Raw genomic sequence first — 21,249 nt, 5'->3', positions numbered from 1 at the left:
TAGATCTTGATGATGGTTCTGAACCACTTTCATCACTAGTCTTCCTTCAATCAAATTCAAGATCTGATCCACTACTATCATCACTCCTCCATCTATCTGACTGATCAGTCTTATTATTTGCTCAGCAGTAAAACGTTTTGGTGGCCTCTTTCCACTCACCATCTTTGTTTTACAACTGATGTAAGCAAACTCTTCGACTTCACAAGAAAACACTAAAACAGTCTGAAATTTGTTTCAAAACAAATGACAACACTTCATGGAACTTTCAGTCTATTTATAAAAGGTGGATATTAACATAGTTTGGATTCGCTATCAGACAATTGTTATCAGACACTATAACTATCTGATTGGAAATCAGAATTTTTGGCTGAAAGTAGGCAGCATCTTTTCGGATATGAAGTATTATACTATAAATTGCTGACTGGAGTAACTTGTACACTGAGTATCATGAAGGTAATATTTGTTTCACTAGGTGTTTTACTAGACTCACAATGCATAGCAAACTACACACTTCTAAATGTGTTCTGTAGACCGATAGGTAGATGAAACAAGGTTGTTGGAATTATACTGCTTACAATAAAACAAATTGAAAATATGAAATGACATTGCTGTCTAATGACACAATTGTAATTGTACAGCTAGTTCCTAACCTAATAATAATGATTTTCACACCTACATTTCATGAAGCTGTATATTTTTTGTTTTATTATCTTCGTGACCTTGTTCTATATCTTTCATTGGTCTATAAAACAAAATTCCATAGTCTGTTATTCGTCATGAATCTGGCAGAGCAAGTTGGAAGTTACTTGTGAATAAATTGTATAAATGAAACATTATGTGAAGTACATCTAACATTAAATAGATTCATTTGACTTTACTTATTGGTGATAATTATTTTGATAAGTTACAACTTCAACAGTAAGCAAAAATCTTTATTAGGTAATATTTTAAGAAGTACATTCACTAACAGTTTATGATGTTTTAATTCTTTAAATGTTATGTAGTGGATTGTGTACATTCTGTTTATAAAGGTCAAGGAGATGTTACGGGCCAGAGACTCTAATGGTGCCAGAATGTTAAGACTAATTACAGAGCAATTTCTGGCCGATCCCCGGTTAGTGATCTGGAGAGCCCAAGGGACCCCGATGATGGACAAGTGTCGTCAGCTATGGGATCAACTAGGTAAAGATTGGAATCTACCATTAGGGATACTTATCTTTCCTGCCTGGTTGTCACTTGCTAGACATTTAACTTCATTTAGCATAATGACAATAATATTAAATTGAAAATTCCCTTATAAACAACCTACTTGTTATTAGTAATTCAAGTAATTCAAGAATAAAACAGGTAAGTTATCCTGGCAGATTGCTTCATAGATGGCTTTTGGAATTCGTACTCTTAATATTGGAATGAAGTATACACGTGGCATATAATATTGTTTGGTGATTTACTGTAAAAATCAATAGATTTTACCTACATAGTTTTATGTTGTACAACGATTATTGATAAAAGATGTGTTTTATATTCTGTAACACAGTTCACAATAATTTGGTTTTTAGATCTGTTTCTGTTATAATAAGCCTGTCATCTTATCTTAACTAAAAATTAAGTGACACTTTCAGAACTTTAATATAACACATGTTATTTTTCAAATTCTTCATTTAACCTTGTAATGAATGCACTGGAACAGTGAATTCTTTATAAAGGTGTAATGCTTGGATTAAACACTATCACTAGAAAAATGGCTTTGAAATTGAAGCAGAAAAATTATTGAATTGGTTTGATTTAATGTATATGTATTCACAAAAATGGGTGTTTCATTTACTTTTCATGCCACCTTTCAAGTATGACCCTTTTTTGCTGCACACTTTTAAACATTATGTTTTGCTTGTCTTTTTTTCTCCTCCATATAATAATAACAGGGTGATTTATTTTTAATACTTAGATTTTCTTAGAGTTCCCCTTATTTAGTGAAGAATATACTTTAGTTTTGTTCTTTTACATCATGTCTTAATATTTAGATTTTTGGTACTTCTATGTAGTTGTTTTTATGAAGTTTAATGTATTTCTTTAGGTGCATTATGGGTATGTGTGGTCCTTAGCCCACATTCAAATCATATTGATAAGCAGCAGTGGCGTACTCTTTTAGAAAAGTGGGCAAACACTCAAGTGTGTCCACTTGAAGATGCAGATTTTCGCCCACCAGGAAGCAGCACGCAGGCAAGGAGACCTCTTGAAGATGATAGTTCCTCCGATTCCTCAGACGACGACTCAAATGGTTTGCTTATTGCATAACATTTTTTATCTTGTTATTTAAAAATATGTTTGAAGTCTAATCATTGTTGTTTCTTGAAAACATTAAAATTCATTTATTGTTGTTAAAAACCATTATATAATAATATAAAATGCAGGAAAGAGAATAGACTTCCATTTGGAGGATTTCTACTGTCAAATTTTTTATCCTCCTAATTGATATGAGCCACTGAGAGAAATTTAGTTAGATTTCTTTAACTGTTGTTTACTTGTGTTTATTCATTGCTTCAGTTTTTGATTATCTTTTATTATACTTAGGTAATTGTTTGTTTTGTAGACCTCATTTTACAAAACTGAGGTTTAGCTCTCCACCTAATTTGTATAAGTAACTTGTTAGTGTAAAGAATGTTAAATAAGAGACTTTACCAGACTGTTACAATCACTGTAATACTTGATTTTTCTTTTATGTAACTAATAAATGTTAACATACCTATGAATTTTTTTTACAGAATTACCTCAGGGTGAACGCCCAGTTGTTCCCACCACTACCATTTCCACCGCCACCACTACTACACAACCCCAACCTCGCACAATATTTCATCGAGCCCTGGAGGCTAGCCATCTTCAATGGGACGACCCCCACCTAAAGTATATTCTAGCACATGATGGTGTCTCTCAGTGCACGGAACCTTCATCATCTGCATCTTTCAACTGCCAGGGTTATCCATTATGGCATGGTAATATTATTTGTTGCAGCATGGTAAAGTTCTGTTTGGTCTTTCAGCAGTCAGTAATTATTCTCTGTAACATGCTAATATTAGTGGGATATTCACTAGGTCATGGTAAGGTTCTGTATCAGTTGTTGGGATATTCACTATGTCGTGGTAAGGTTCTGTATCAGTTTTTAGGATATTCAGTAGGTTATGATAAGGTTTTATATTAGTTTTTAAGGTATTCAGTAGGTCGTGGTAAAGTTCTGTATTAGCTGTTAAGATATTCAATAGGTTATGATAAAGTTTTATATTAGTTGTTAGGCCATTCACTAGGTTGTGGTGAGGTTTTATATTGGTTGTTAGGCTATTCATTAGATCATTGTAAAGTTCTATATCAGTTAGGATATTCACTAGGTCATGGTAACATTCCATATCAGTTTTTAGGCCATTCACTAGGTTGTGATAAGGTTTTATATCATTTGTTACAATATTCTTTTGGTCATGATAAGGTTCATTATTTGTTAGAAACTAAATAGGACAACATCAAAATTTTCACAATGCTTTAAAAATCTTTATTCAAGACATGGGCCTTACCTAACAACTTCTACATGTTTGAGTGGGTCATAAACCCACAATTACTAGGAAGGAGAAAGTAGCAAAGATCCCATTATACTGATTACATACCTTTCATATTGTTTTCATGATGCCAAAACCTTCAATCAGTCTCCTAACATAAATGGTACTGGCATCGACTTACATTTCTTTCGATAAAGATTTTAAAGGATATATTTCTTTATACTTTTTACCTAAGTCTGTGTATAAAATTGACTTTCATCTGCTATATGTTCAGCTGTTGCTGATTCATCAGCTTTACAAGTTTTCTGTAGATGATATTTGTTTATTAAGCCTGAATTATAATTATTACATGTTTGGACAATGTACATTACACCACAAGTTAGAAGATATTTTATGAATATCACACTTATATGTTAACATGATTTTATCTTAAAGACAAGAAATAACATATTAACTTTAACCAGAAATGTAAATATTACATGACAGTTAATAAATTTCTGAAAAACATCACCTGTATACGGGGAAGTTGTTTGAGATATGGGTAGACAAATATTCTTTCCCCTCAACCTTTGTACCTTTAAGTTTAGTACTCTGTTAGGAAAACCTGATGCCTTTGATATTTAGTTTTTTAAATATGTAAATTTTAACATTGACTTAACAAATTTCAGTAAGAACTTTTCAGTTTATGTTTTGTCAGTTAGTAGTTGGACAAAACTTAATGTAACAGTGTTTGTAATTCTATAGATGTGTTTATGTTTTATCAGTTACCAGTTTGACCAGACTTAATGTAACAGTATTGTAGCTGCTAGTTGGATCAAACTTAATTTTTGTGTATTTGTAACATTGTATGTTTCCTCATTTACATTAGTTAATAACTGTAATTGTGTATGTAGGTATAATTTTTTTTTTAAATGATTTTCAGAACATATCCCAACAGCTTGTGCCAGAGTGGAAGCCTTACGTTCTCATGGGTGCCAGAAGGAAGCCCTGCGTTTAGCTGTAGCCATTGTTAGGACAATGAAGCGGCAACAACGAGAGTGGCAATGTCTCTGGCAGGCAGAACAGGATCGTGGAGGTAGGACTTGACTTATCCTAATAATGAACTTAACACTACAACATGACTTGTTTTGAACAGTACTAACCTTCATATTACCTTGTTTATTCATTAGTACATGCTTTACAAATCGTGATACAAAAAGAAGAAGAAAAAAATACTTATTCAGTTGACTTGGGAACAGTAGCTAATGTTGTGGTAACTCGTTTTATTTTTATTACGTATGTCCTTGCATTGGGTTTGATTCAGAGACCTCTGGCACACTGGGCATGTGCTCCACAAACTGAGACAAATTTGTGATGACGAGAAACCTTCTTGAAGTAAAAATGTATTCTCAAGATGGCTGATATGGGTATTAAAACTTTAATTAAAATAAAGTACAGAACAATGTTTTGACCTTAGGTCATCTTCAGGTTTCACTTGCTGATGGATCTCTTTCTTTAACAACTTAATATTTTAAAATGTTATATGAAGGTATGATCAGAGTGTTTTGTAAGTTTACTCTTTTTACCTCAGTAAAAGAAGTACTTGCAGCATCATACATTGTCTAGAATCTATGAAAACATGAAGATGATCTGAAGAAAAAAATTAGAGAAACACAAATGACTAAAACAAACATGGGATAACAGAAGAAATAAACTTTATTATTTTGTTCATGGGAAATAGTGAAATCCTGTGTATATGTAAGAGCGAGATAAAGCAATATCAGTTACCTAGAAAATGGACATTTTTTAAACATAGTTAGAATGACAGTGAATGTCACATGAGGCCAGAATGTGGTTGTGAAGATTAATTTGAATAAGTTTCCCATGCTTTGTGACTTGTAGAGTTTAAATAACATTTCTTCTTTATGTTTCAGTTGTCTCTTAGGAAGTTTTATAAGTTGAGTAGTATTAAAAGATAGTCTTGATATGTGTGTTTAATAAGTTAATATTATTGGTTAATTGTGGTTTTCTTTAAACTTCACACATTTTTATAGCAGTGTTGTTTTTTTATTTTTAAGTCTGAAAATTTTCTGTTGTTCTTTATATTGCATCTAAAATATGCAGTTGAATTTTATGGTGTAAGCATCTAAATGTGTAATGTTAAATGTGAGTCATTGCAAAATTTACACTATGCTGAACTATAGGTGATTGCTTTAGTAATTATGTAAGCATCTTGTATTACAATAGAAAATACTCTTAACTAGTATATTGTATTATAGTATTAACTAATCCTAACACTGACTAAACAACTTCTTTCTGCATCTTGTATTACAGTATAAACTAACTTTAACTAGCATCTTCTATCACAACATAAACAACTTAACCCTAACAAGCATATTGTATCATATTATAGACTAACCCTCACTAGAAACTTGTATCATAATCTAACTATAATCTGAATCTTTTTTACAGTATATAAAAGTAACCTTAATTAGCATCCTATATCACTCTATAAAGTAACCCAAATACTAATTTTTTTTTATCTTTTAATGTATTTTGCTTGAGGAAAAAATATTTAAGTATTCAATAATATTATAAAACTGGGTTGTTTGATTTACAGCAGTACAGCCATCAGTCTCAGGAACATCTACTGTTAAACCAACTCATTCCAACTCAGAAGGGTGGGTGGGACATCCACTGGACCCCATTGGCTCCCTTTTTGACACTTTAGCAGAAGCTTCACTAATTCCTGATTGTAAAGGCTGTCTTGACCATTTTTATGGTAAGTATGGTGCAAGTATTGATGTTTTGTTTTTCAATTCTTAAGATAAGGTGAAAAGAAATATATCTACTTAAAATATTGACTGACAGATTTTGTAAACTTAAAGGTTTGGAAGTGTACTAAGTTATGGTAATAACTTCTTTACAAAAAATATTTATACACAACTTGATAATTGATGATTATTACCCTTTTTTAAAGTTACTAGGTTATTAAATAAAAATAGCATAAATTTGTGAAGTTGTGGAGTGAATGTGAAATAAAAATCTAGATTCTGTTTTTGATGTTAAAGTGACTAACACTTTTAGTTTCTGTCATCTAATTCAATAATTATAAATTATTTATTTTGCAAAAAATGGTGGATTTTTTAAGTTTGATGTGTTCCTTTAGATTTCATGACCACGACCAACCAAGAGGAGTCTGGTTGCTCGGGTCGAGAACGGCCACGCTACCACCACATGGTGGTTCCTGGGAGTCGAGACCACTGTGAGAGCTATCTTTCACTGGCTGTGGAAGCTGCTCTGATTGGCTTAGGACAACAGAGACTCATGCCTTCAGGTGTTTATGCTCAGGAAAAGGCATGCAAGCAGGAAGAACGTCTCATTACCAAACTGCAGGACATTGAACTGGATGGTACCCTAGTAGCTGTGCTTAGAAAACAAGCCATGTTGCTACTTGAAGGTGAGTTGATTTCCAAATAAAACTAATATTAATTTAATACTTATATGTTGTTTTGAAAAGGGAGGAGGGGTTGCACTCTAATAAATTTTTGAATGAACATATAAGGCTCAGACTAGCTGCTATTTGTTATTGCAGGGATTATGTTTTATTGTACTTTTCAAGAAGTGAAAATAAAGAATACATATATTATTTATTTTTTACCAGTATGAATACCCAAGTAATCTCTTTCCTAGCTTGAGCTAAAGGTTGTCACTGTTTTTAAAATAATAATTCACTAATATTTCTGTTTTAAATAACAATAGTGGGGGAGGGCAACTGATTTACAATTTAAAGCATAGTAATTGCTGTAGGTTAAATATCACAATTTACAATACAGGACAATGACTTGACATCAAAGAAAGTTGTTTTATCATGAAGTTAAGCTCCTTTGCCTTTAAGAGGCCTAAGAAGTATGCTGTCTACATTTGTGACTACAGGTTTGTGACGTATTTAATGCTGTAGTCTGATGTAAAATGTGTAATTGTTGATGTTTAAACTCGTATCTGTTATATGCTGTAACTACAGGATCGTATAGTATTTAATGCCGTAGTCTGATGTAAAAATGTGTTACTGTTGATGTTTAAACTGATGTATCTATCATACACTGTAACTACAGGATCATGATGTAATTGATGATGTAGTCTAATTTAAATATAACATGTTAAATAGAGAATATCTCATTTTTTTATTTAGCAAACATTTATGTTTTTTTATGAAGTTTGTAAATAAACACAGATTCAATATTTTTTGGTTTCTAGGAGGACCTTTCAGTGGTCTTGGCTGCAGGATTCACACTGAAAGTGTGCCAATGCACACGTTTGCCAGGTATCTTTTTACAGCACTTCTGCCTTATGACCCTGACCTTGCATACAGTGTAGGACTGAGAGCCATGAGGTTTGTGTTGCTTGACATTGTGAATAATAGAACAGCATTTCTTTCATTATATATATACAACATCATTGAAGTCAAACCTTTTTTATTAAATATGTAGCATGTAAAAGCACCATTTAAGGGATATGTATACACTGACAAAATAAGATAGCTTGCATTGTAAATGATAGATTTTGATTTGAATGATTTGTATTGCTTTGAAAGTTGGACAGCAGTATTTAGAAACTCATGAAATGTGATATCAAAGTTTTGAATCTTCTAGACTTCCTATCTTGGAAGAGCAGGAAGAACAGGATGAAGCAGGATCAGGAATTGGATTAAACACTGCTGTTCTAGCCCACTATCCTCGATGGTTCACATTGGGACATATTGAAGCTGAACAATGTTCCCTCGCTTCAACTATGCTTTCTGCTGCTAAAGGTGAGAAACTTTAACTCTTTGATATCTAGACTTAAGTAATGTGTATTTGACTCTTGTAAAGTATGATGTGAAATATGAAACATGATTTGATGTATTTGACTCTTGTAAAGTATGATGTGAAATATGAAACATGATTTGATGTATTTGACTCTTGTAAAGTATGATGTGAAATATGAAACATGATTTGATGTATTTGAATCCTGTAAAGTATGGTATGAGAAACAAAACATGATTTGATGTATTTGAATCCTGTAAAGTATGGTATGAGAAACAAAACATGATTTGATGTATTTGAATCCTGTAAAGTTTGGTATGAGAAACAAAACATGATTTGCTTCTTTTATTTTTCTTGTGTGTATGAAGCTGCAGTTTATGTATAGCAGTGTTCCTTATGTACTGAATTAGATACCTAATAACTCACAAAGGAACTAATGAGTCTAAGCTAGTCAGTATGATATTCAGGACTTACTTAGAATATTTTTAATAAACTACAGAAAAAAGCTTACTCATCAATCTGAAACTTGTACCATTTACATATAATTGTAAACTGTGGAATTAGTAAAGAAACTGTAATACCAATCCAAGATTCATGAAGTTTGATATAAGTGTTTTTCAATATTTGTTTGTCTCCTCCTTGTCATGATAACTTCATCTTGTCAGTTGTAGTAAGAAAGTAATGATGGTACATTTAATTACTATCCTAGGTGATATTATACGTCTTCGCACTGTTCTAAAGTCAGCTCAGAGAAATATTCATAGTTCGTCTCAGCTCTTCAAGCTGGCTCAGGATGCATTTAGGATAGCAGTGCCCCCTGATGGTGCACCTAGGCATTCAACTCTACTAAATGCAGCATTTGAACTCGGACTTCAGGTATTCATCAATGTTTTACTTTTGGGATTAGTTCTTAGCCTAATTCACATTTCAGTATACAAATTACACATTTGACTGAAAGAAGACATAGATACCACAGATATTATAAGTTTGTACTCAATTTGTGAATGACTCTTGGTATTTAAATTCGTTTTCATCCATAATTTTAGTATCTTAAGCTGTTTTTATGCTTTTTAGCAACTGTTGTGGAAAACCATATTTCTTGCTTTTGTTTTTTACTTACTCAAGACAAGACAATAAAAAAACACATAAACAACATAATGTTTATTCATAGATATAAGACAATAAAGAAACTTATAAACAGTGTAATTTTTATTCAGAGGTACAATATAATAAAGAAACGCTTATAAAAAATGTAATTTTTATTCACAGGTACAAGATGAAAAGGAAAGAAAATTTAATGTAATTTTTATTCAGGGATACAAGATAATAAAGAAACTTATAAACAGTGTAATTTTTATTCACGGATACAGGATAATAAAGAAACTTATAAACAGTGTAATTTTTATTTACAGGTACAAGATAATAGAAACTTATAAACAGTGTAATTTTTATTCACAGGTACAAGATAATAAAGAAACTTATAAACAGTGTAATTTTTATTCACAGGTACAAGATAATAAAGAAACTTATAAACAGTGTAATTTTTATTCACAGGTACAAGATAATAAAGAAACTTATAAACAATAATTTTTATTCACAGGTACAATATAATAAAGAAACTTATAAACAGTGTAATTTTTATTCACGGGTACAAGATAAAAAGGAAAGAAAAAATAATGTAATTTTTATTCACGGGTACAAGATAAAAAGGAAAGAAAAAATAATGTAATTTTTATTCACGGGTACAAGATAATAAAGAAACACTTATAAACAATATAATTTTTATTCACAGGTAATGAGAATGACTCTTTCCTCATTGAACTGGCGGCGAAGAGAAATGGTCCGTTGGCTTGTCACTTGTGCAACTGAAGTTGGTCTGGATGCTTTAATATCCATTATACAGAATTGGTATCAGCTCTTCACACCAATAGAAGCTACAGGTGGGTTGTACTGTTCTGGGTGAACTTATTACTACTCTAGATGTTGGGTGAATTAACTGGATCAGTATAAGCTGCAGGTGAGTTTTACAGTTTTGGTGACTCCAGTTCCACTTTAGATGTAGAATGCATAAAGTGGATTGATGAAAGCTATAGGTGAGTTGTGCAGTTTTAGATGAGTTTACTGCCACTTTAGATGTTGAGTGAATTAACTGGTTCAGTAGAAGTTACAGGTCAGTTGTACAATTCTAGGTGAACTTGATACCATTGTCTGTGTTTTGTAACAAATTAAAATTGTACAGTTACATCAAGGAGCAATAGGCCTTAAGTTACTTACAGCTAAAACTGTCTATTCTAAATATTGGATAATCTGTCTTTAACACTCCTACGAAAAGTGGGGCCTAATAGGCCCCAGAGCAACTTGAAAGGTTATTAATATTAGGCTAATAATTTTGTATTTAAATGAAATTGCCATTTAAATCCATTAATGAATGGATTAACAAGATTCCCACTGTCCCTATCTACTATCTAGCAAAACCACAGCCAGGGGAACAGGCTTGGAGAAATCAGGACTAGAAACGTCTTTTCGTAGGAGTGTTAAAATTATAAACTATAATTAAAATTATAGTGAGTAGAATCCTTTTTAAAAGGAACTTACACTTGAGTGGGTACCTCCAGCAAATGGTGATATCCTGTCAAAAGTGTGTAATTGAGTGGCTGTACATAGTGATTGTATTTTTAACATTTACTTACGTAATTAAACTTTATGGTGATGACATAGTGAAACTGTGACAGTTTGTTTGGAGAGGACCATGTTATTATGCAAACACAACTGTTCATTTGAAAATGGTTTCAGAATAACTTATTAATATAATTTAGGCTATGCTTTTAAGAGAATAACTTGTTTTCAAAAGTCATTTGTTTCATGTCTAGTTCACAGAAAGTATTAGATACAAAATATTTTTATAATTCTCAGTATTCATAAAATTCAGTACTATTTTTATTGCTCAAACGTTATTTTACGGTTATATGTCATGAGTTCTTAGAAATGTCATAGATAACATTTTATAACATCATTGGTTTGTGCAAAAGTTAAAACCAAATTGTTCTTTTAATAAGCCCACCATGCAGAGTCTAGTAGAAGGTCTTTATTCTAAAGTGTCAGCTTAACTGTGGTATAGCTTGGTCCCTGTAATGTGTTTGTGACAGGTAACCAATAGCATTGCATCTCTTCATGCCATTGTTGCTTTTATTTAACAAGACTTACAAAATCGTCATTTAGTTTGTACACTTACATTGATAAACAGTAGTAATGCAACTAGTCTGTGTAGTTGAGTTATGACCATCATTATACTCTTGATCATTGTGTTAGTTTATTATGCTTACAAGCCAAAGATTTGTCTTGTGAGCCATACCAGGGGAAACTTCGATTGACTGTTGCAAGTCAGAATCTGTCAAGGTTGTCTTGATGTTACTCAAGTTAACTTGGGAAGCCATAAATATTTCAAAGTATCATTCCAGCAGTTTCTTGTGTATTTATTAAATGTTTGTTTTTAGATCTTAGTCTATTTTCTGCTCAGATAAAATATCATCTGATTTCCTAACTTTTTGTGGCAATAAATGGATAGGGATAACTCACTCTCATAAACTTATATGGAACACTGTCACAGACAACCCCTTTTATTAACCCTTTCATTGCTTCTGGGATGTATATTTCCCCTTTCTCCAACTTCCTTACATTGTATCTTGGACAAACGTTTCTCGTTGTCATTCAAAATTGCTGCATGTGACTTAGGGGAATAAAATAGTTTCCATTAGTGTTTTTCATTCAGCTCTTCAGTAACCAACAAGATGGTTAAGTTGAATATACAACAAATGAGTGACAACCATGCTTGTACCACTAGAATGATGAGTAGTAACCTTAATTACTGTGTAAATATGCTCGATGTGCTTGACTCGGATAGATTACAAGATAGTGAAAGTGAGCCAAGTGGTGCTGAAATGTGTGATGATGAAGAGGCAATGAGACAAGAGGATGTTAGTTCTCCATCTAGTGATGATAAACAAGATGATGAACCTGAACCCAGCAGAGGAAGTCATAAACACTATTGACAATGGGAAATGTTTGTCCCAGTCTTAGTGTGAGGGAGTGGGAGCACTTGGAAATATACATCCTAGCTTCAGGAAATGGGTTAAGGTACTGTCATAGATTCATATGTCTTCTTCTAGAGCTCTGTCACCAACACATATGCATTTTCTCTAAAGCAATGCCACAGTGACATATATATCCACCTCTAGAGCACTACCCCAGACATACATGACCCCTCTAGAGCACTGACACAAGCACAAATATTTTTCCCTCTAAAGCACTGATATAGGCACATACATATCCTTTCTAAACCTATGAGGCTCACTGCTAACCTTTATTTTAGTTGTGAAAATTTGTGTTACTAACTGCACATGAGCTTGTGAAACTAACCAAACAGGAAAATTGTAACTTTTTGTAGAACTATAAAGAAAGTCAAACTGTTAAAAGTTTTTCTTTCCATTTTCAAATAAGTAAGGAAGTATGTCTTTTTGGTTTTTATTGTGTCTGGTACAAAGAAAATTATCTATAAATCTGGAAGTGAAAGAGTTAAGTCTAAGATTGATATGCCCAACAAATTGTTTCAAAAAGTTATTGGACTTTTAGCTGAATTTTTAGTTAGAAACTGAAGCAATGAAGCTGCTTGTTATAGTATTGAATATCTTTTCTGTAGGACCAGTAGCCTCAACAGTTATGTCTCATGCCACCGTCATGAGACTGAATCTTGACTTCACACAGCAGGAAGAGTTATCCAGTTGTGCTCGGACTCTAGCCATTCAGTGTGCAACAAAAGATCCACCAAACTGTGCTCTGAATGCTCTAACTCTCTGTGAAAATGATCCATTTGCCTTTGAAGCAGCATATCAGATAGTTGTGGAGGCTGCAACAACTAATGTCATGACGTCGTCACAACTGTTCACAGTAGCTAGGTACATTGAACACCGTGGTTATCCCCACAGAGCATACAAACTAGCTGTTCTCGCCATGAAAGGTGTTCACTTAGCATATAACCAAGACAACCATCCAGCTATTAATGACATTCACTGGGCTTGTGCTCTCACTCATTCCCTTGGTAAGTCTGAGCTTACCAATCTAGTACCACTTCTCGTGAAAAATGTCCATTGTGCAACTGTGCTGTCAGACATCTTACGTCGATGTTCAATGGCACCACCAGGTATAGCGACTCTGGATGCCAAAAGAAGGTGTATCAAACCACTCTCCTTGGACAAACCTCCACTCAGGCAGTTACTGGAAGCCACCATATCGGCATATGTGAACACCACTCACTCTCGGTTGACTCACATAAGCCCCCGTCATTACAGCGACTTCATTGAGTTCCTCAGCAAGGCTCGAGAGACTTTCTTGCTTGCCCCTGAGGGGCATCTACAGTTTGCCCAGCTGATAGACAATATGAAAACTGCTTACAAAGGGAAGAAGAAGTTGATGTTTCTAGTCAAGGAACGGTTTGGTTAACGACTGCCGTAGTTAGCTGGCCGTCTGAGACAAGACATATGCAATAGTAAAGTTTGACCAAGGTGAGAGAAAAGTCATCCTACGAGTTTATATTTTGGACGGTCAGATAAACCGTCATCATCTTATCAGGCTTGTCCTTATTCTAGCATAGAGTGTTGTGGAAGTAAGTTGGCGACGTCAGCATGCTAGTAGTTTGGCTAGTAATTATTTCAGTTTGTGCTTGGCTGTCAAAACGTATTATATGCCACTGTTTATATTGCCAAGAGCAGTAGAACAACTGTTCAAATGTACAAAATATCCTATGGAGAAATCTAAAACCAACCCCTTGCAGAGCCTCCTTAGTGGAGCTTCTGGTAAGATGAAGTTTTGTATGTACAGTTTCTCATCCAAGTGTGGGTTCAAACTGCAAAAAGCCTGTGTTCCTTGTGGTCCTACCTCACCGAGTGCCACTCTAATTGTGCCGAGAAACTGAACCCACGTAACAAGTAACATTACTTTTGTAATATGCTAGTGGTAAGGAAATGTACATAATGTGAACCTGTGTTTGTCCCGTGGCTGATTGGAAGGACAGCTTTTTTGTTCATTTTGTTTTAGAGTTTGCATGAGAAAATCTGTTATATAATTTGTGTTGGATGTCTTCTAATTTTATTATGTTTGACGGTGAGTTTAAAATACACTGTCAAATTATATAGTCTTGCTATGAAATCATGTTAACTGTTCAGCGTTATTGTAAACCTCACCTGTAGTATTATGTTTGGAATTGATTTCTATGATCAGAATGAATTTGTTTACTCTGTTGAATTATGAACTTAAAATTGTTACCTATGTTGATAACCCTATGAAATAAGGTTCAAAATTAGCGTGAATGCAAAATGGGTGTCATTTTAGAGCATGATTATATTTCTCATTCATCAGTTTTATTCATGAATATATCTATATACAATGAGAAAAATAAGATTAAAAATTTGTGAAGAAATGCTTTGTGGTGTAGTAATTACATGTTAAAGTAAATTTTTTTTTAAATAATAAAAGAGTTTGTTTACAATGGTATGTTTAAATTAAAGTTTGGTATAGAATTGTGTGTGCTCGAGAATTAACTCTAAACTTAAAGAATCAGCTAATTAATTAGATTGATACATATCTGAAACCCTTACTAAATAAAGAAGGTTCTGTTTTTTTACAAATTCATACCTGCAGGTCATAATCTGCATGTTCCTACTGTGTGTTTTCATCACCATGACAGAGATAGTTTAAAAGTTGTCTCAGGACCTGGAGTAAAGTTCCTGTAACACTCCTGATTTATCTTCTTTAAACATTCCATATCACTGTTTATCTAAATGGCCGTTCTTTCCTGTTGCTCACTCTTTGAACCTAATTTTTCAAAAGATGTATCTCAATGAAGTAATATTTTTTGTCACATAAAAACTGAAATGTGTAGCTTTTCTGGATGATTTTTCAGTCTTTTTTTTTTTTGCCCCTCAGAAATAGAAATGTGTATGTTTTAATCAGACTAGATTTGTTGACAAAAACGAAAAGAACCCTGTATTTGTTTTGCATCAGCTGTATTTAATTTGGTTAGTCGTTTGATTAATTGACAACTTGGAATTGTTTGATTAACTATCAAAGTTGATTCCACTTCAACAATGGCTGTTGAACAAATTTGGCTAGTGGTAATGTGTCAGTTAGTAGATAGAATCAGTAATAAGTCATAACCAGTTCTTGCACTGGTGACTTTAATTTAACCAACTGGTTAATTATTTAAGTGATTAATAAAGCAATGGAAATTAAGCAGTTCATTTTTCATGATTAAGTTAACAGTTACTGCTCTGAATTAGTGCTGTTAGTCTTTAATGGTTGACAAGTCACAGCCTGTAACTGAAACAAAAGTTACCAAGGCGTAGTAGGACTTGACGTTACACACAGGCTTCCCAGTTCCAATATTTAAGCTATAAAATATACATCATACAATATAATTATATTTGCTGTGTGTGTCATACAAATATTGTTTTACGCATGTCTTATATCAGTTGCTGAAACTCAACATCTTCATTGTTGGGAACCCTGTGTCTTCCATAATTGTGTGCTTGTCACGCAAGGTTACCTAATACATCAGACTTTTCTGTCGTAATACCACAAATAAGATCAGAGCTGATTGTTCACTATGCAAAGGTTTTACATCAAATTTGATTAAGTTTGTACACGTGTACAATAGGTTGTTTTTGGAAAGAACTGATTTAACTCTTGCACTTTTGACTTTCCCAAAGAAACTAATAATTATGACAACTCGATTTAATGATATGCCTTTTGTAACAAGAAATAGCTATATAGGACCCAAATGGCATATTTAAATTAATTTATTTGTCATTTTATTTAAGACCCTCACATGAGATCCAAATAATCCAAATAATAAAGGGAACTCTTAAGAAATATGAGTTTAATATCCATAGAAGTGATATTTGTGCAAACCTTTTTGTTTTCCCCTCTGTAATAATGACACAATAAAGGCCAGTTCATTATACAAGTGGTGTTGAGTTAAATTTGTTTTATTTAGGATTATATGTGTAGAACTTATGAATAAATTTTACAATTATTTCTTGGTAAATGGTCTGCAATATATATATGGATTTAAACTTTTCGTAGATGTTACACTTTTTGTTGGTACAACGTTAAAATCAAGGGTTCGATTCCCCTTGGTGGACTCAGCAGATAGTCCAATGTGGCTTTGCTATAAGAAACACATATATTTTCTCTCTCATTATTTAACATTTTAACCACTTCGTGCTTGCACTGAAAGATTACAGTTTACCGAAACATTTATAAAAATGGGAACAAACATAACAGAACAGTAGAGTAGAATCTGTGAACTTTGATTTTGCTAAGACGGCTGACCTATACGTATGTATTATGTAACAACCTACAGGATATATGTAGATGAAAACAGCTTGTGGCGTCATGTACCAAAAATAATATTAATTCTCCGTAAACTGTGGAGTTTTTGTTGTTTTTTCAGTTTGTGATGTTTGTACAAAGTACTTACGTTTTGGGGAATATTTGTCTTCAGTTGTATAATTTCCTTGCGTAGAATCTTAAGACTGACGGCTTGCAAACTGAATTTCACAGGTGTGTTATGCTGCTTAAACTTAGTCTTAAACTTTTAAGTATACTGTACGTACTTACACTGAAAGTGCATTTGTCATAAGATTTAATTAGAGCCTTAAAATAATTTGGGCAATTACACCTGAGGCATGCTTCAAAATACTCTACTTGCTTCCAGCTTCATATTTATCTATTCAGTTATGTGGGTTTGAAGCTACGTGATGGTCGATTAAGTATAAATCTTGTTAACAAACGACAACATAATGCTATTTTATCCTTTCTCTGCTCCGCGCACTGTATAACAGGTTTTCCTGTCACCGTTTGAAAACGAAATTCGAGTTTATATTTAGTGACCCATAGGTGCCACCCGTGATACCCATACTTAGATATAGTGTAAATATAAGATATTTTTAAGTAGTTTTAGTGACTTATATTAATGTCTTAAGAGTAATATCTGTATAATATTCATGACCAATGCTGAACAAGTGCGTGCAATAAAGATAGGAGTACAATATTGTATCCACTCGTTCTATTTCGCTGTTATCCCAGGTCTACGCAGAGATCATTACATAACTTTGTAGTGTTTATTCTTCCCTGCGTTTACTTCCTATACTGTGATTTTATAATGTTAAAGGAAACTTTTGTTCATGAGATAGGTGTTTTCTGCCACACCTGAGCAGTGAAAATGTTAAATTTCATTACAGATAAAATATGGTTCACTGACTTGTAAAAGATGGCGCCACATTCCTTTAATCATGTTTTACTTGAGAAATACTCTTTAAATGACGGGCTTAGAAATGATAAATGTTATTTATTAGTGATTCTTTTCAGAGTTAACGTAGTGTTGCACACTTATAGTATAAAGTCAATAATGCTACATCATAGACAATGTAAAGTAAGTACGTGTAACACAGATATTCCTCGTTGTTTAGCGCACAATTACTTAAATGGCTATCTACACTGTGTCCACTATTGCATGGAATCGAACCACAGATAAGTCCGTAAACTTACCGCTGACCCACTAGGGGACCACAGACAATGTAATGTGAATAATGTTAACGATAACACAATGTTAACAATGATAATACCTATAGTAAAGTCTTAAGAACTACATATCCATTGCCAACGAGGCCGTTTAGCCAATATCAGGCCAACTATACCATGAACAAGTGTTACTATAATTCACAAGAGCTGGCAAAGAGCAATCTAACGTTACTGTTTTTTGATGGATGGGTTTGGCGTTTTATTGTTTTTGAAGCGAATCGAACACAAAAACTATTACAAACGTAGCTCGTTATCTATATTATGAAATAATAAATTAATTTCGAGAACTAATTTTAACAAAACTACACAGTGGAGTTAAAATATATCAGCTCTGTATTTTTAATAAAAACATGTAACAAGAAATGATAAGTAAAAGTAAAGGGAGAAGAGTACAATAATTAGTACAACTAATTTTAACATATAACTACGCAGTGGAGTTAAAATATATCGGCTCTGTATTTTTAATAAAAACATGTAACAAGAAATGATAAGTAAAAGTAAAGGGAGAAGAGTACAATAATTAGTACAACTAATTTTAACATAAAACTACGCAGTGGAGTTAAAATATATCGGCTCTGTATTTTTAATAAAAACGTGTAACAAGAAATGATAAGTGATAAAAAGTAAAGGGAGAAGAGTACAATAATTAGTACAACTAATTTTAACATAAAACTACGCAGTGGAGTTAAAATATATCAGCTCTGTATTTTTAATAAAAACGTGTAACAAGAAATGATAAGTAAAAGTAAAGGGAGAAGAGTACAATAATTAGTACAACTAATTTTAACATAAAACTACGCAGTGGAGTTAAAATATATCAGCTCTGTATTTTTAATAAAAACATGTAACAAGAAATGATAAGTAAAAGTAAAGGGAGAAGAGTACAATAATTAGTACAACTAATTTTAACATAAAACTACGCAGTGGAGTTAAAATATATCAGCTCTGTATTTTTAATAAAAACATGTAACAAGAAATGATAAGTAAAAGTAAAGGGAGAAGAGTACAATAATTTGTCAACCATATTATACGTGATGTATTTATTAGGATCGTCACTCAGTTATAGTGCTCATCAGGCCGGTTGAATGACGACAGATACAGCACTGATGGATGAGTAGTAAGTTTAATGGCTTGCCATACTAAATTTCTGGGTCGATGCCCGTAGTAGACAGAGTACACATAAATCTTATTTTGTAACTATGCTAAGAAACAACGACAACAATAGTAGTCGAATTGTTATATCAACACATGCTTGAACAACGACTGTTTAAGCGTGAACTAAGTCGAGATTATGTAATTTTTTCATCAATTTTTATGCAAGTAATTACATATTTGAATTAGTTTTATGATATTTATTAACAAATTTATTTCTTTATTTTAATGTTCAATTTTTCATTATTAATATTATATATTTATTTGTTGTAATTGAAGCAAGTTTTTGGTGGTGTTTTTTCTCTCAGAAGCGGGTGAAGTGACTAGAGCGTCAAAAAGAAAACAACAATTAGTAAACACTAACTGAGGTACCTGTATCCTGGTTGGAAGTTATGTAAATTCGTAATTAATGAAAGGTTATATTAGGACATAAAAAGTAATTCCCTTTATAAATAATTTTAAAAAAAACAACCAAAACGCCCATAAAAACAGCAAAACACAAAATTTGAAACTGAAAATTTACATACAATTCCTCATGGACCCAACAAACATTCATACCGAATTTGGTGAATATTTGTCAAAATGGGCGAAGTAGTGGTAAAAAAAACAAAACAATCGTATGTTTATATTCTGCGAAGTATTTATATAGACATACAACAGACAGTACTCTTATATTTCTATAGATTACGACAGCGCACTGGATCTGTGTGAAACTTATTCATAACATCATCTCTGCACCCTGAGAATGAAGAAAAATAAATATTTCCGTGACAGGAACGGAGGCGAAACGAGAAAATCGTGACACCTATTGCAAATCTACATGCACATAGGCTAAAAAATTCGCGAAGCTGAGGGTTGCACATTGCGTAATAAAAATGTTTTTTCAGTATCATGTAAGCAAGAGTTCTATTGTAGTGTGATAAGGACTCATAAGTGTAAATAAAGAAGGAATAAATAATATGCCAACCTTTCTATATTTGATGTATCCTTTGCTGACAGAGCTTTTCATCCAATACCGGAGTTCAACAGGTTGGCTGGGATAAGACAGAGATGGTAGAAGTCGAATTTCCTATGTTTTTTTCAAATACTGCCAAACTAGAAATTAGCTCTGATTATTTAATCTAAAATGTAAAGTTAAGGTTATGTCTCTTTGTTCGCATCTTTTAGCCCCAATAATAGTAGACCTACATAAGCCCCCAGTGGCTCAGCGGTATGTCTGCGGACTTAGAACGCTAAAATCCGGGTTTTGATACGCGTGGTGGGCAGAGCACAGATAGCCCATTGTGTAGCTTTGTGCTTAATTCAAAACAACAACAGTATATATAAATATGTAATCAACGTACGTTTCTAACACCCCATTTTTTACGTTAGTGAAAACTTTGTAATCTAATTTGTTCCATAGAAGACAGGCTAGATTTTTGGTCTGATTTAAGTGGAAATAATGTCAGAAGAAGTTATATGTAATTTAACAGAGATGTGAGCTGTTGTTGTAGGTGGGATCAGAATAAAACCTATCAAGCGCTGTCGTATTTACTGGTAAACAACCCTAACAATTTCATAGAAAAGACACGTTGAAGTCGAGAATTTCTGCAAAAATAAATAGGTTTTTATCCATTTTATTTCGGGAGGGTTGGTTTGTTTTGAATTTCGCGCAAAGCTGCACGAGGGCTATCTGTACTAGCCGTCCCTAATTTAACAGTGTAAGAATAGAAGAAAGGCAGTTAGTCATCACCACCCACCGCCAACTCTTGGGTTATTCTTTTACCAACGAATAGTGGGATTGATCGTTACATTATAACGCCCCATGACTGAAAGAGTGAGCATGTTTGGTGTAACGGGGATCGGAACTCGCGACCCTCGGATTACGAGTCACATCCCATAACCACCTAGCCATGCCGGGCTATTTTGAGAGGGAAGAGAGAGTTAGGTATTAAGGACATTTCTGATTATGTACTTCAGAGTGAAATGTAGAGACCCAGGAAAAAACTATTTTGATTGCTAATCACAAGCAGCAGAACATATGCAACAAAAGCGGAAATGTGAGACTCCACAAGAAAGGGAAACAAACCTTGACAAACAAGTGAGTATAGAAGTAGAGCACCGTTCGCAAGAAACTTCAAGGACATAGACCTTCG

The 21,249-nt window shown here is 33.2% G+C and overlaps 1 protein-coding gene across 2 annotated transcripts in view; it reads left to right on the top strand.

The window, feature by feature from the left end:
• LOC143257108 (zinc finger SWIM domain-containing protein 5-like) overlaps positions 1–16,340 on the top strand; it is a 72,320-nt gene extending 55,980 nt beyond the window's left edge. Inside the window, exons 6-16 of one of the 2 annotated variants that reach the window (XM_076515340.1) lie at positions 1,032–1,182; positions 2,075–2,278; positions 2,763–2,990; positions 4,465–4,617; positions 6,145–6,303; positions 6,691–6,981; positions 7,779–7,914; positions 8,174–8,331; positions 9,036–9,202; positions 10,119–10,266; positions 13,023–16,340. In XM_076515340.1, the coding sequence (XP_076371455.1) occupies positions 1,032–1,182; positions 2,075–2,278; positions 2,763–2,990; positions 4,465–4,617; positions 6,145–6,303; positions 6,691–6,981; positions 7,779–7,914; positions 8,174–8,331; positions 9,036–9,202; positions 10,119–10,266; positions 13,023–13,822 (2,595 nt within the window). In that variant the 3' untranslated portion in view covers positions 13,823–16,340. Of the gene's footprint in view, positions 1–1,031; positions 1,183–2,074; positions 2,279–2,762; positions 2,991–4,464; positions 4,618–6,141; positions 6,304–6,690; positions 6,982–7,778; positions 7,915–8,173; positions 8,332–9,035; positions 9,203–10,118; positions 10,267–13,022 lie in introns of both variants that reach the window. The other variant, XM_076515339.1, reaches the window with a different exon arrangement.
• Positions 16,341–21,249: the final 4,909 nt, after the last annotated feature.

The sequence above is a fragment of the Tachypleus tridentatus genome, chromosome 7 (genome assembly GCF_004210375.1).
Source record: "Tachypleus tridentatus isolate NWPU-2018 chromosome 7, ASM421037v1, whole genome shotgun sequence".
Classification (NCBI taxonomy): Eukaryota; Metazoa; Arthropoda; class Merostomata; order Xiphosura; family Limulidae; genus Tachypleus; species Tachypleus tridentatus.
The sequence above is the reverse complement of the archived record's forward strand: the minus strand, read 5'-3'. Positions and strand labels throughout refer to the sequence as shown.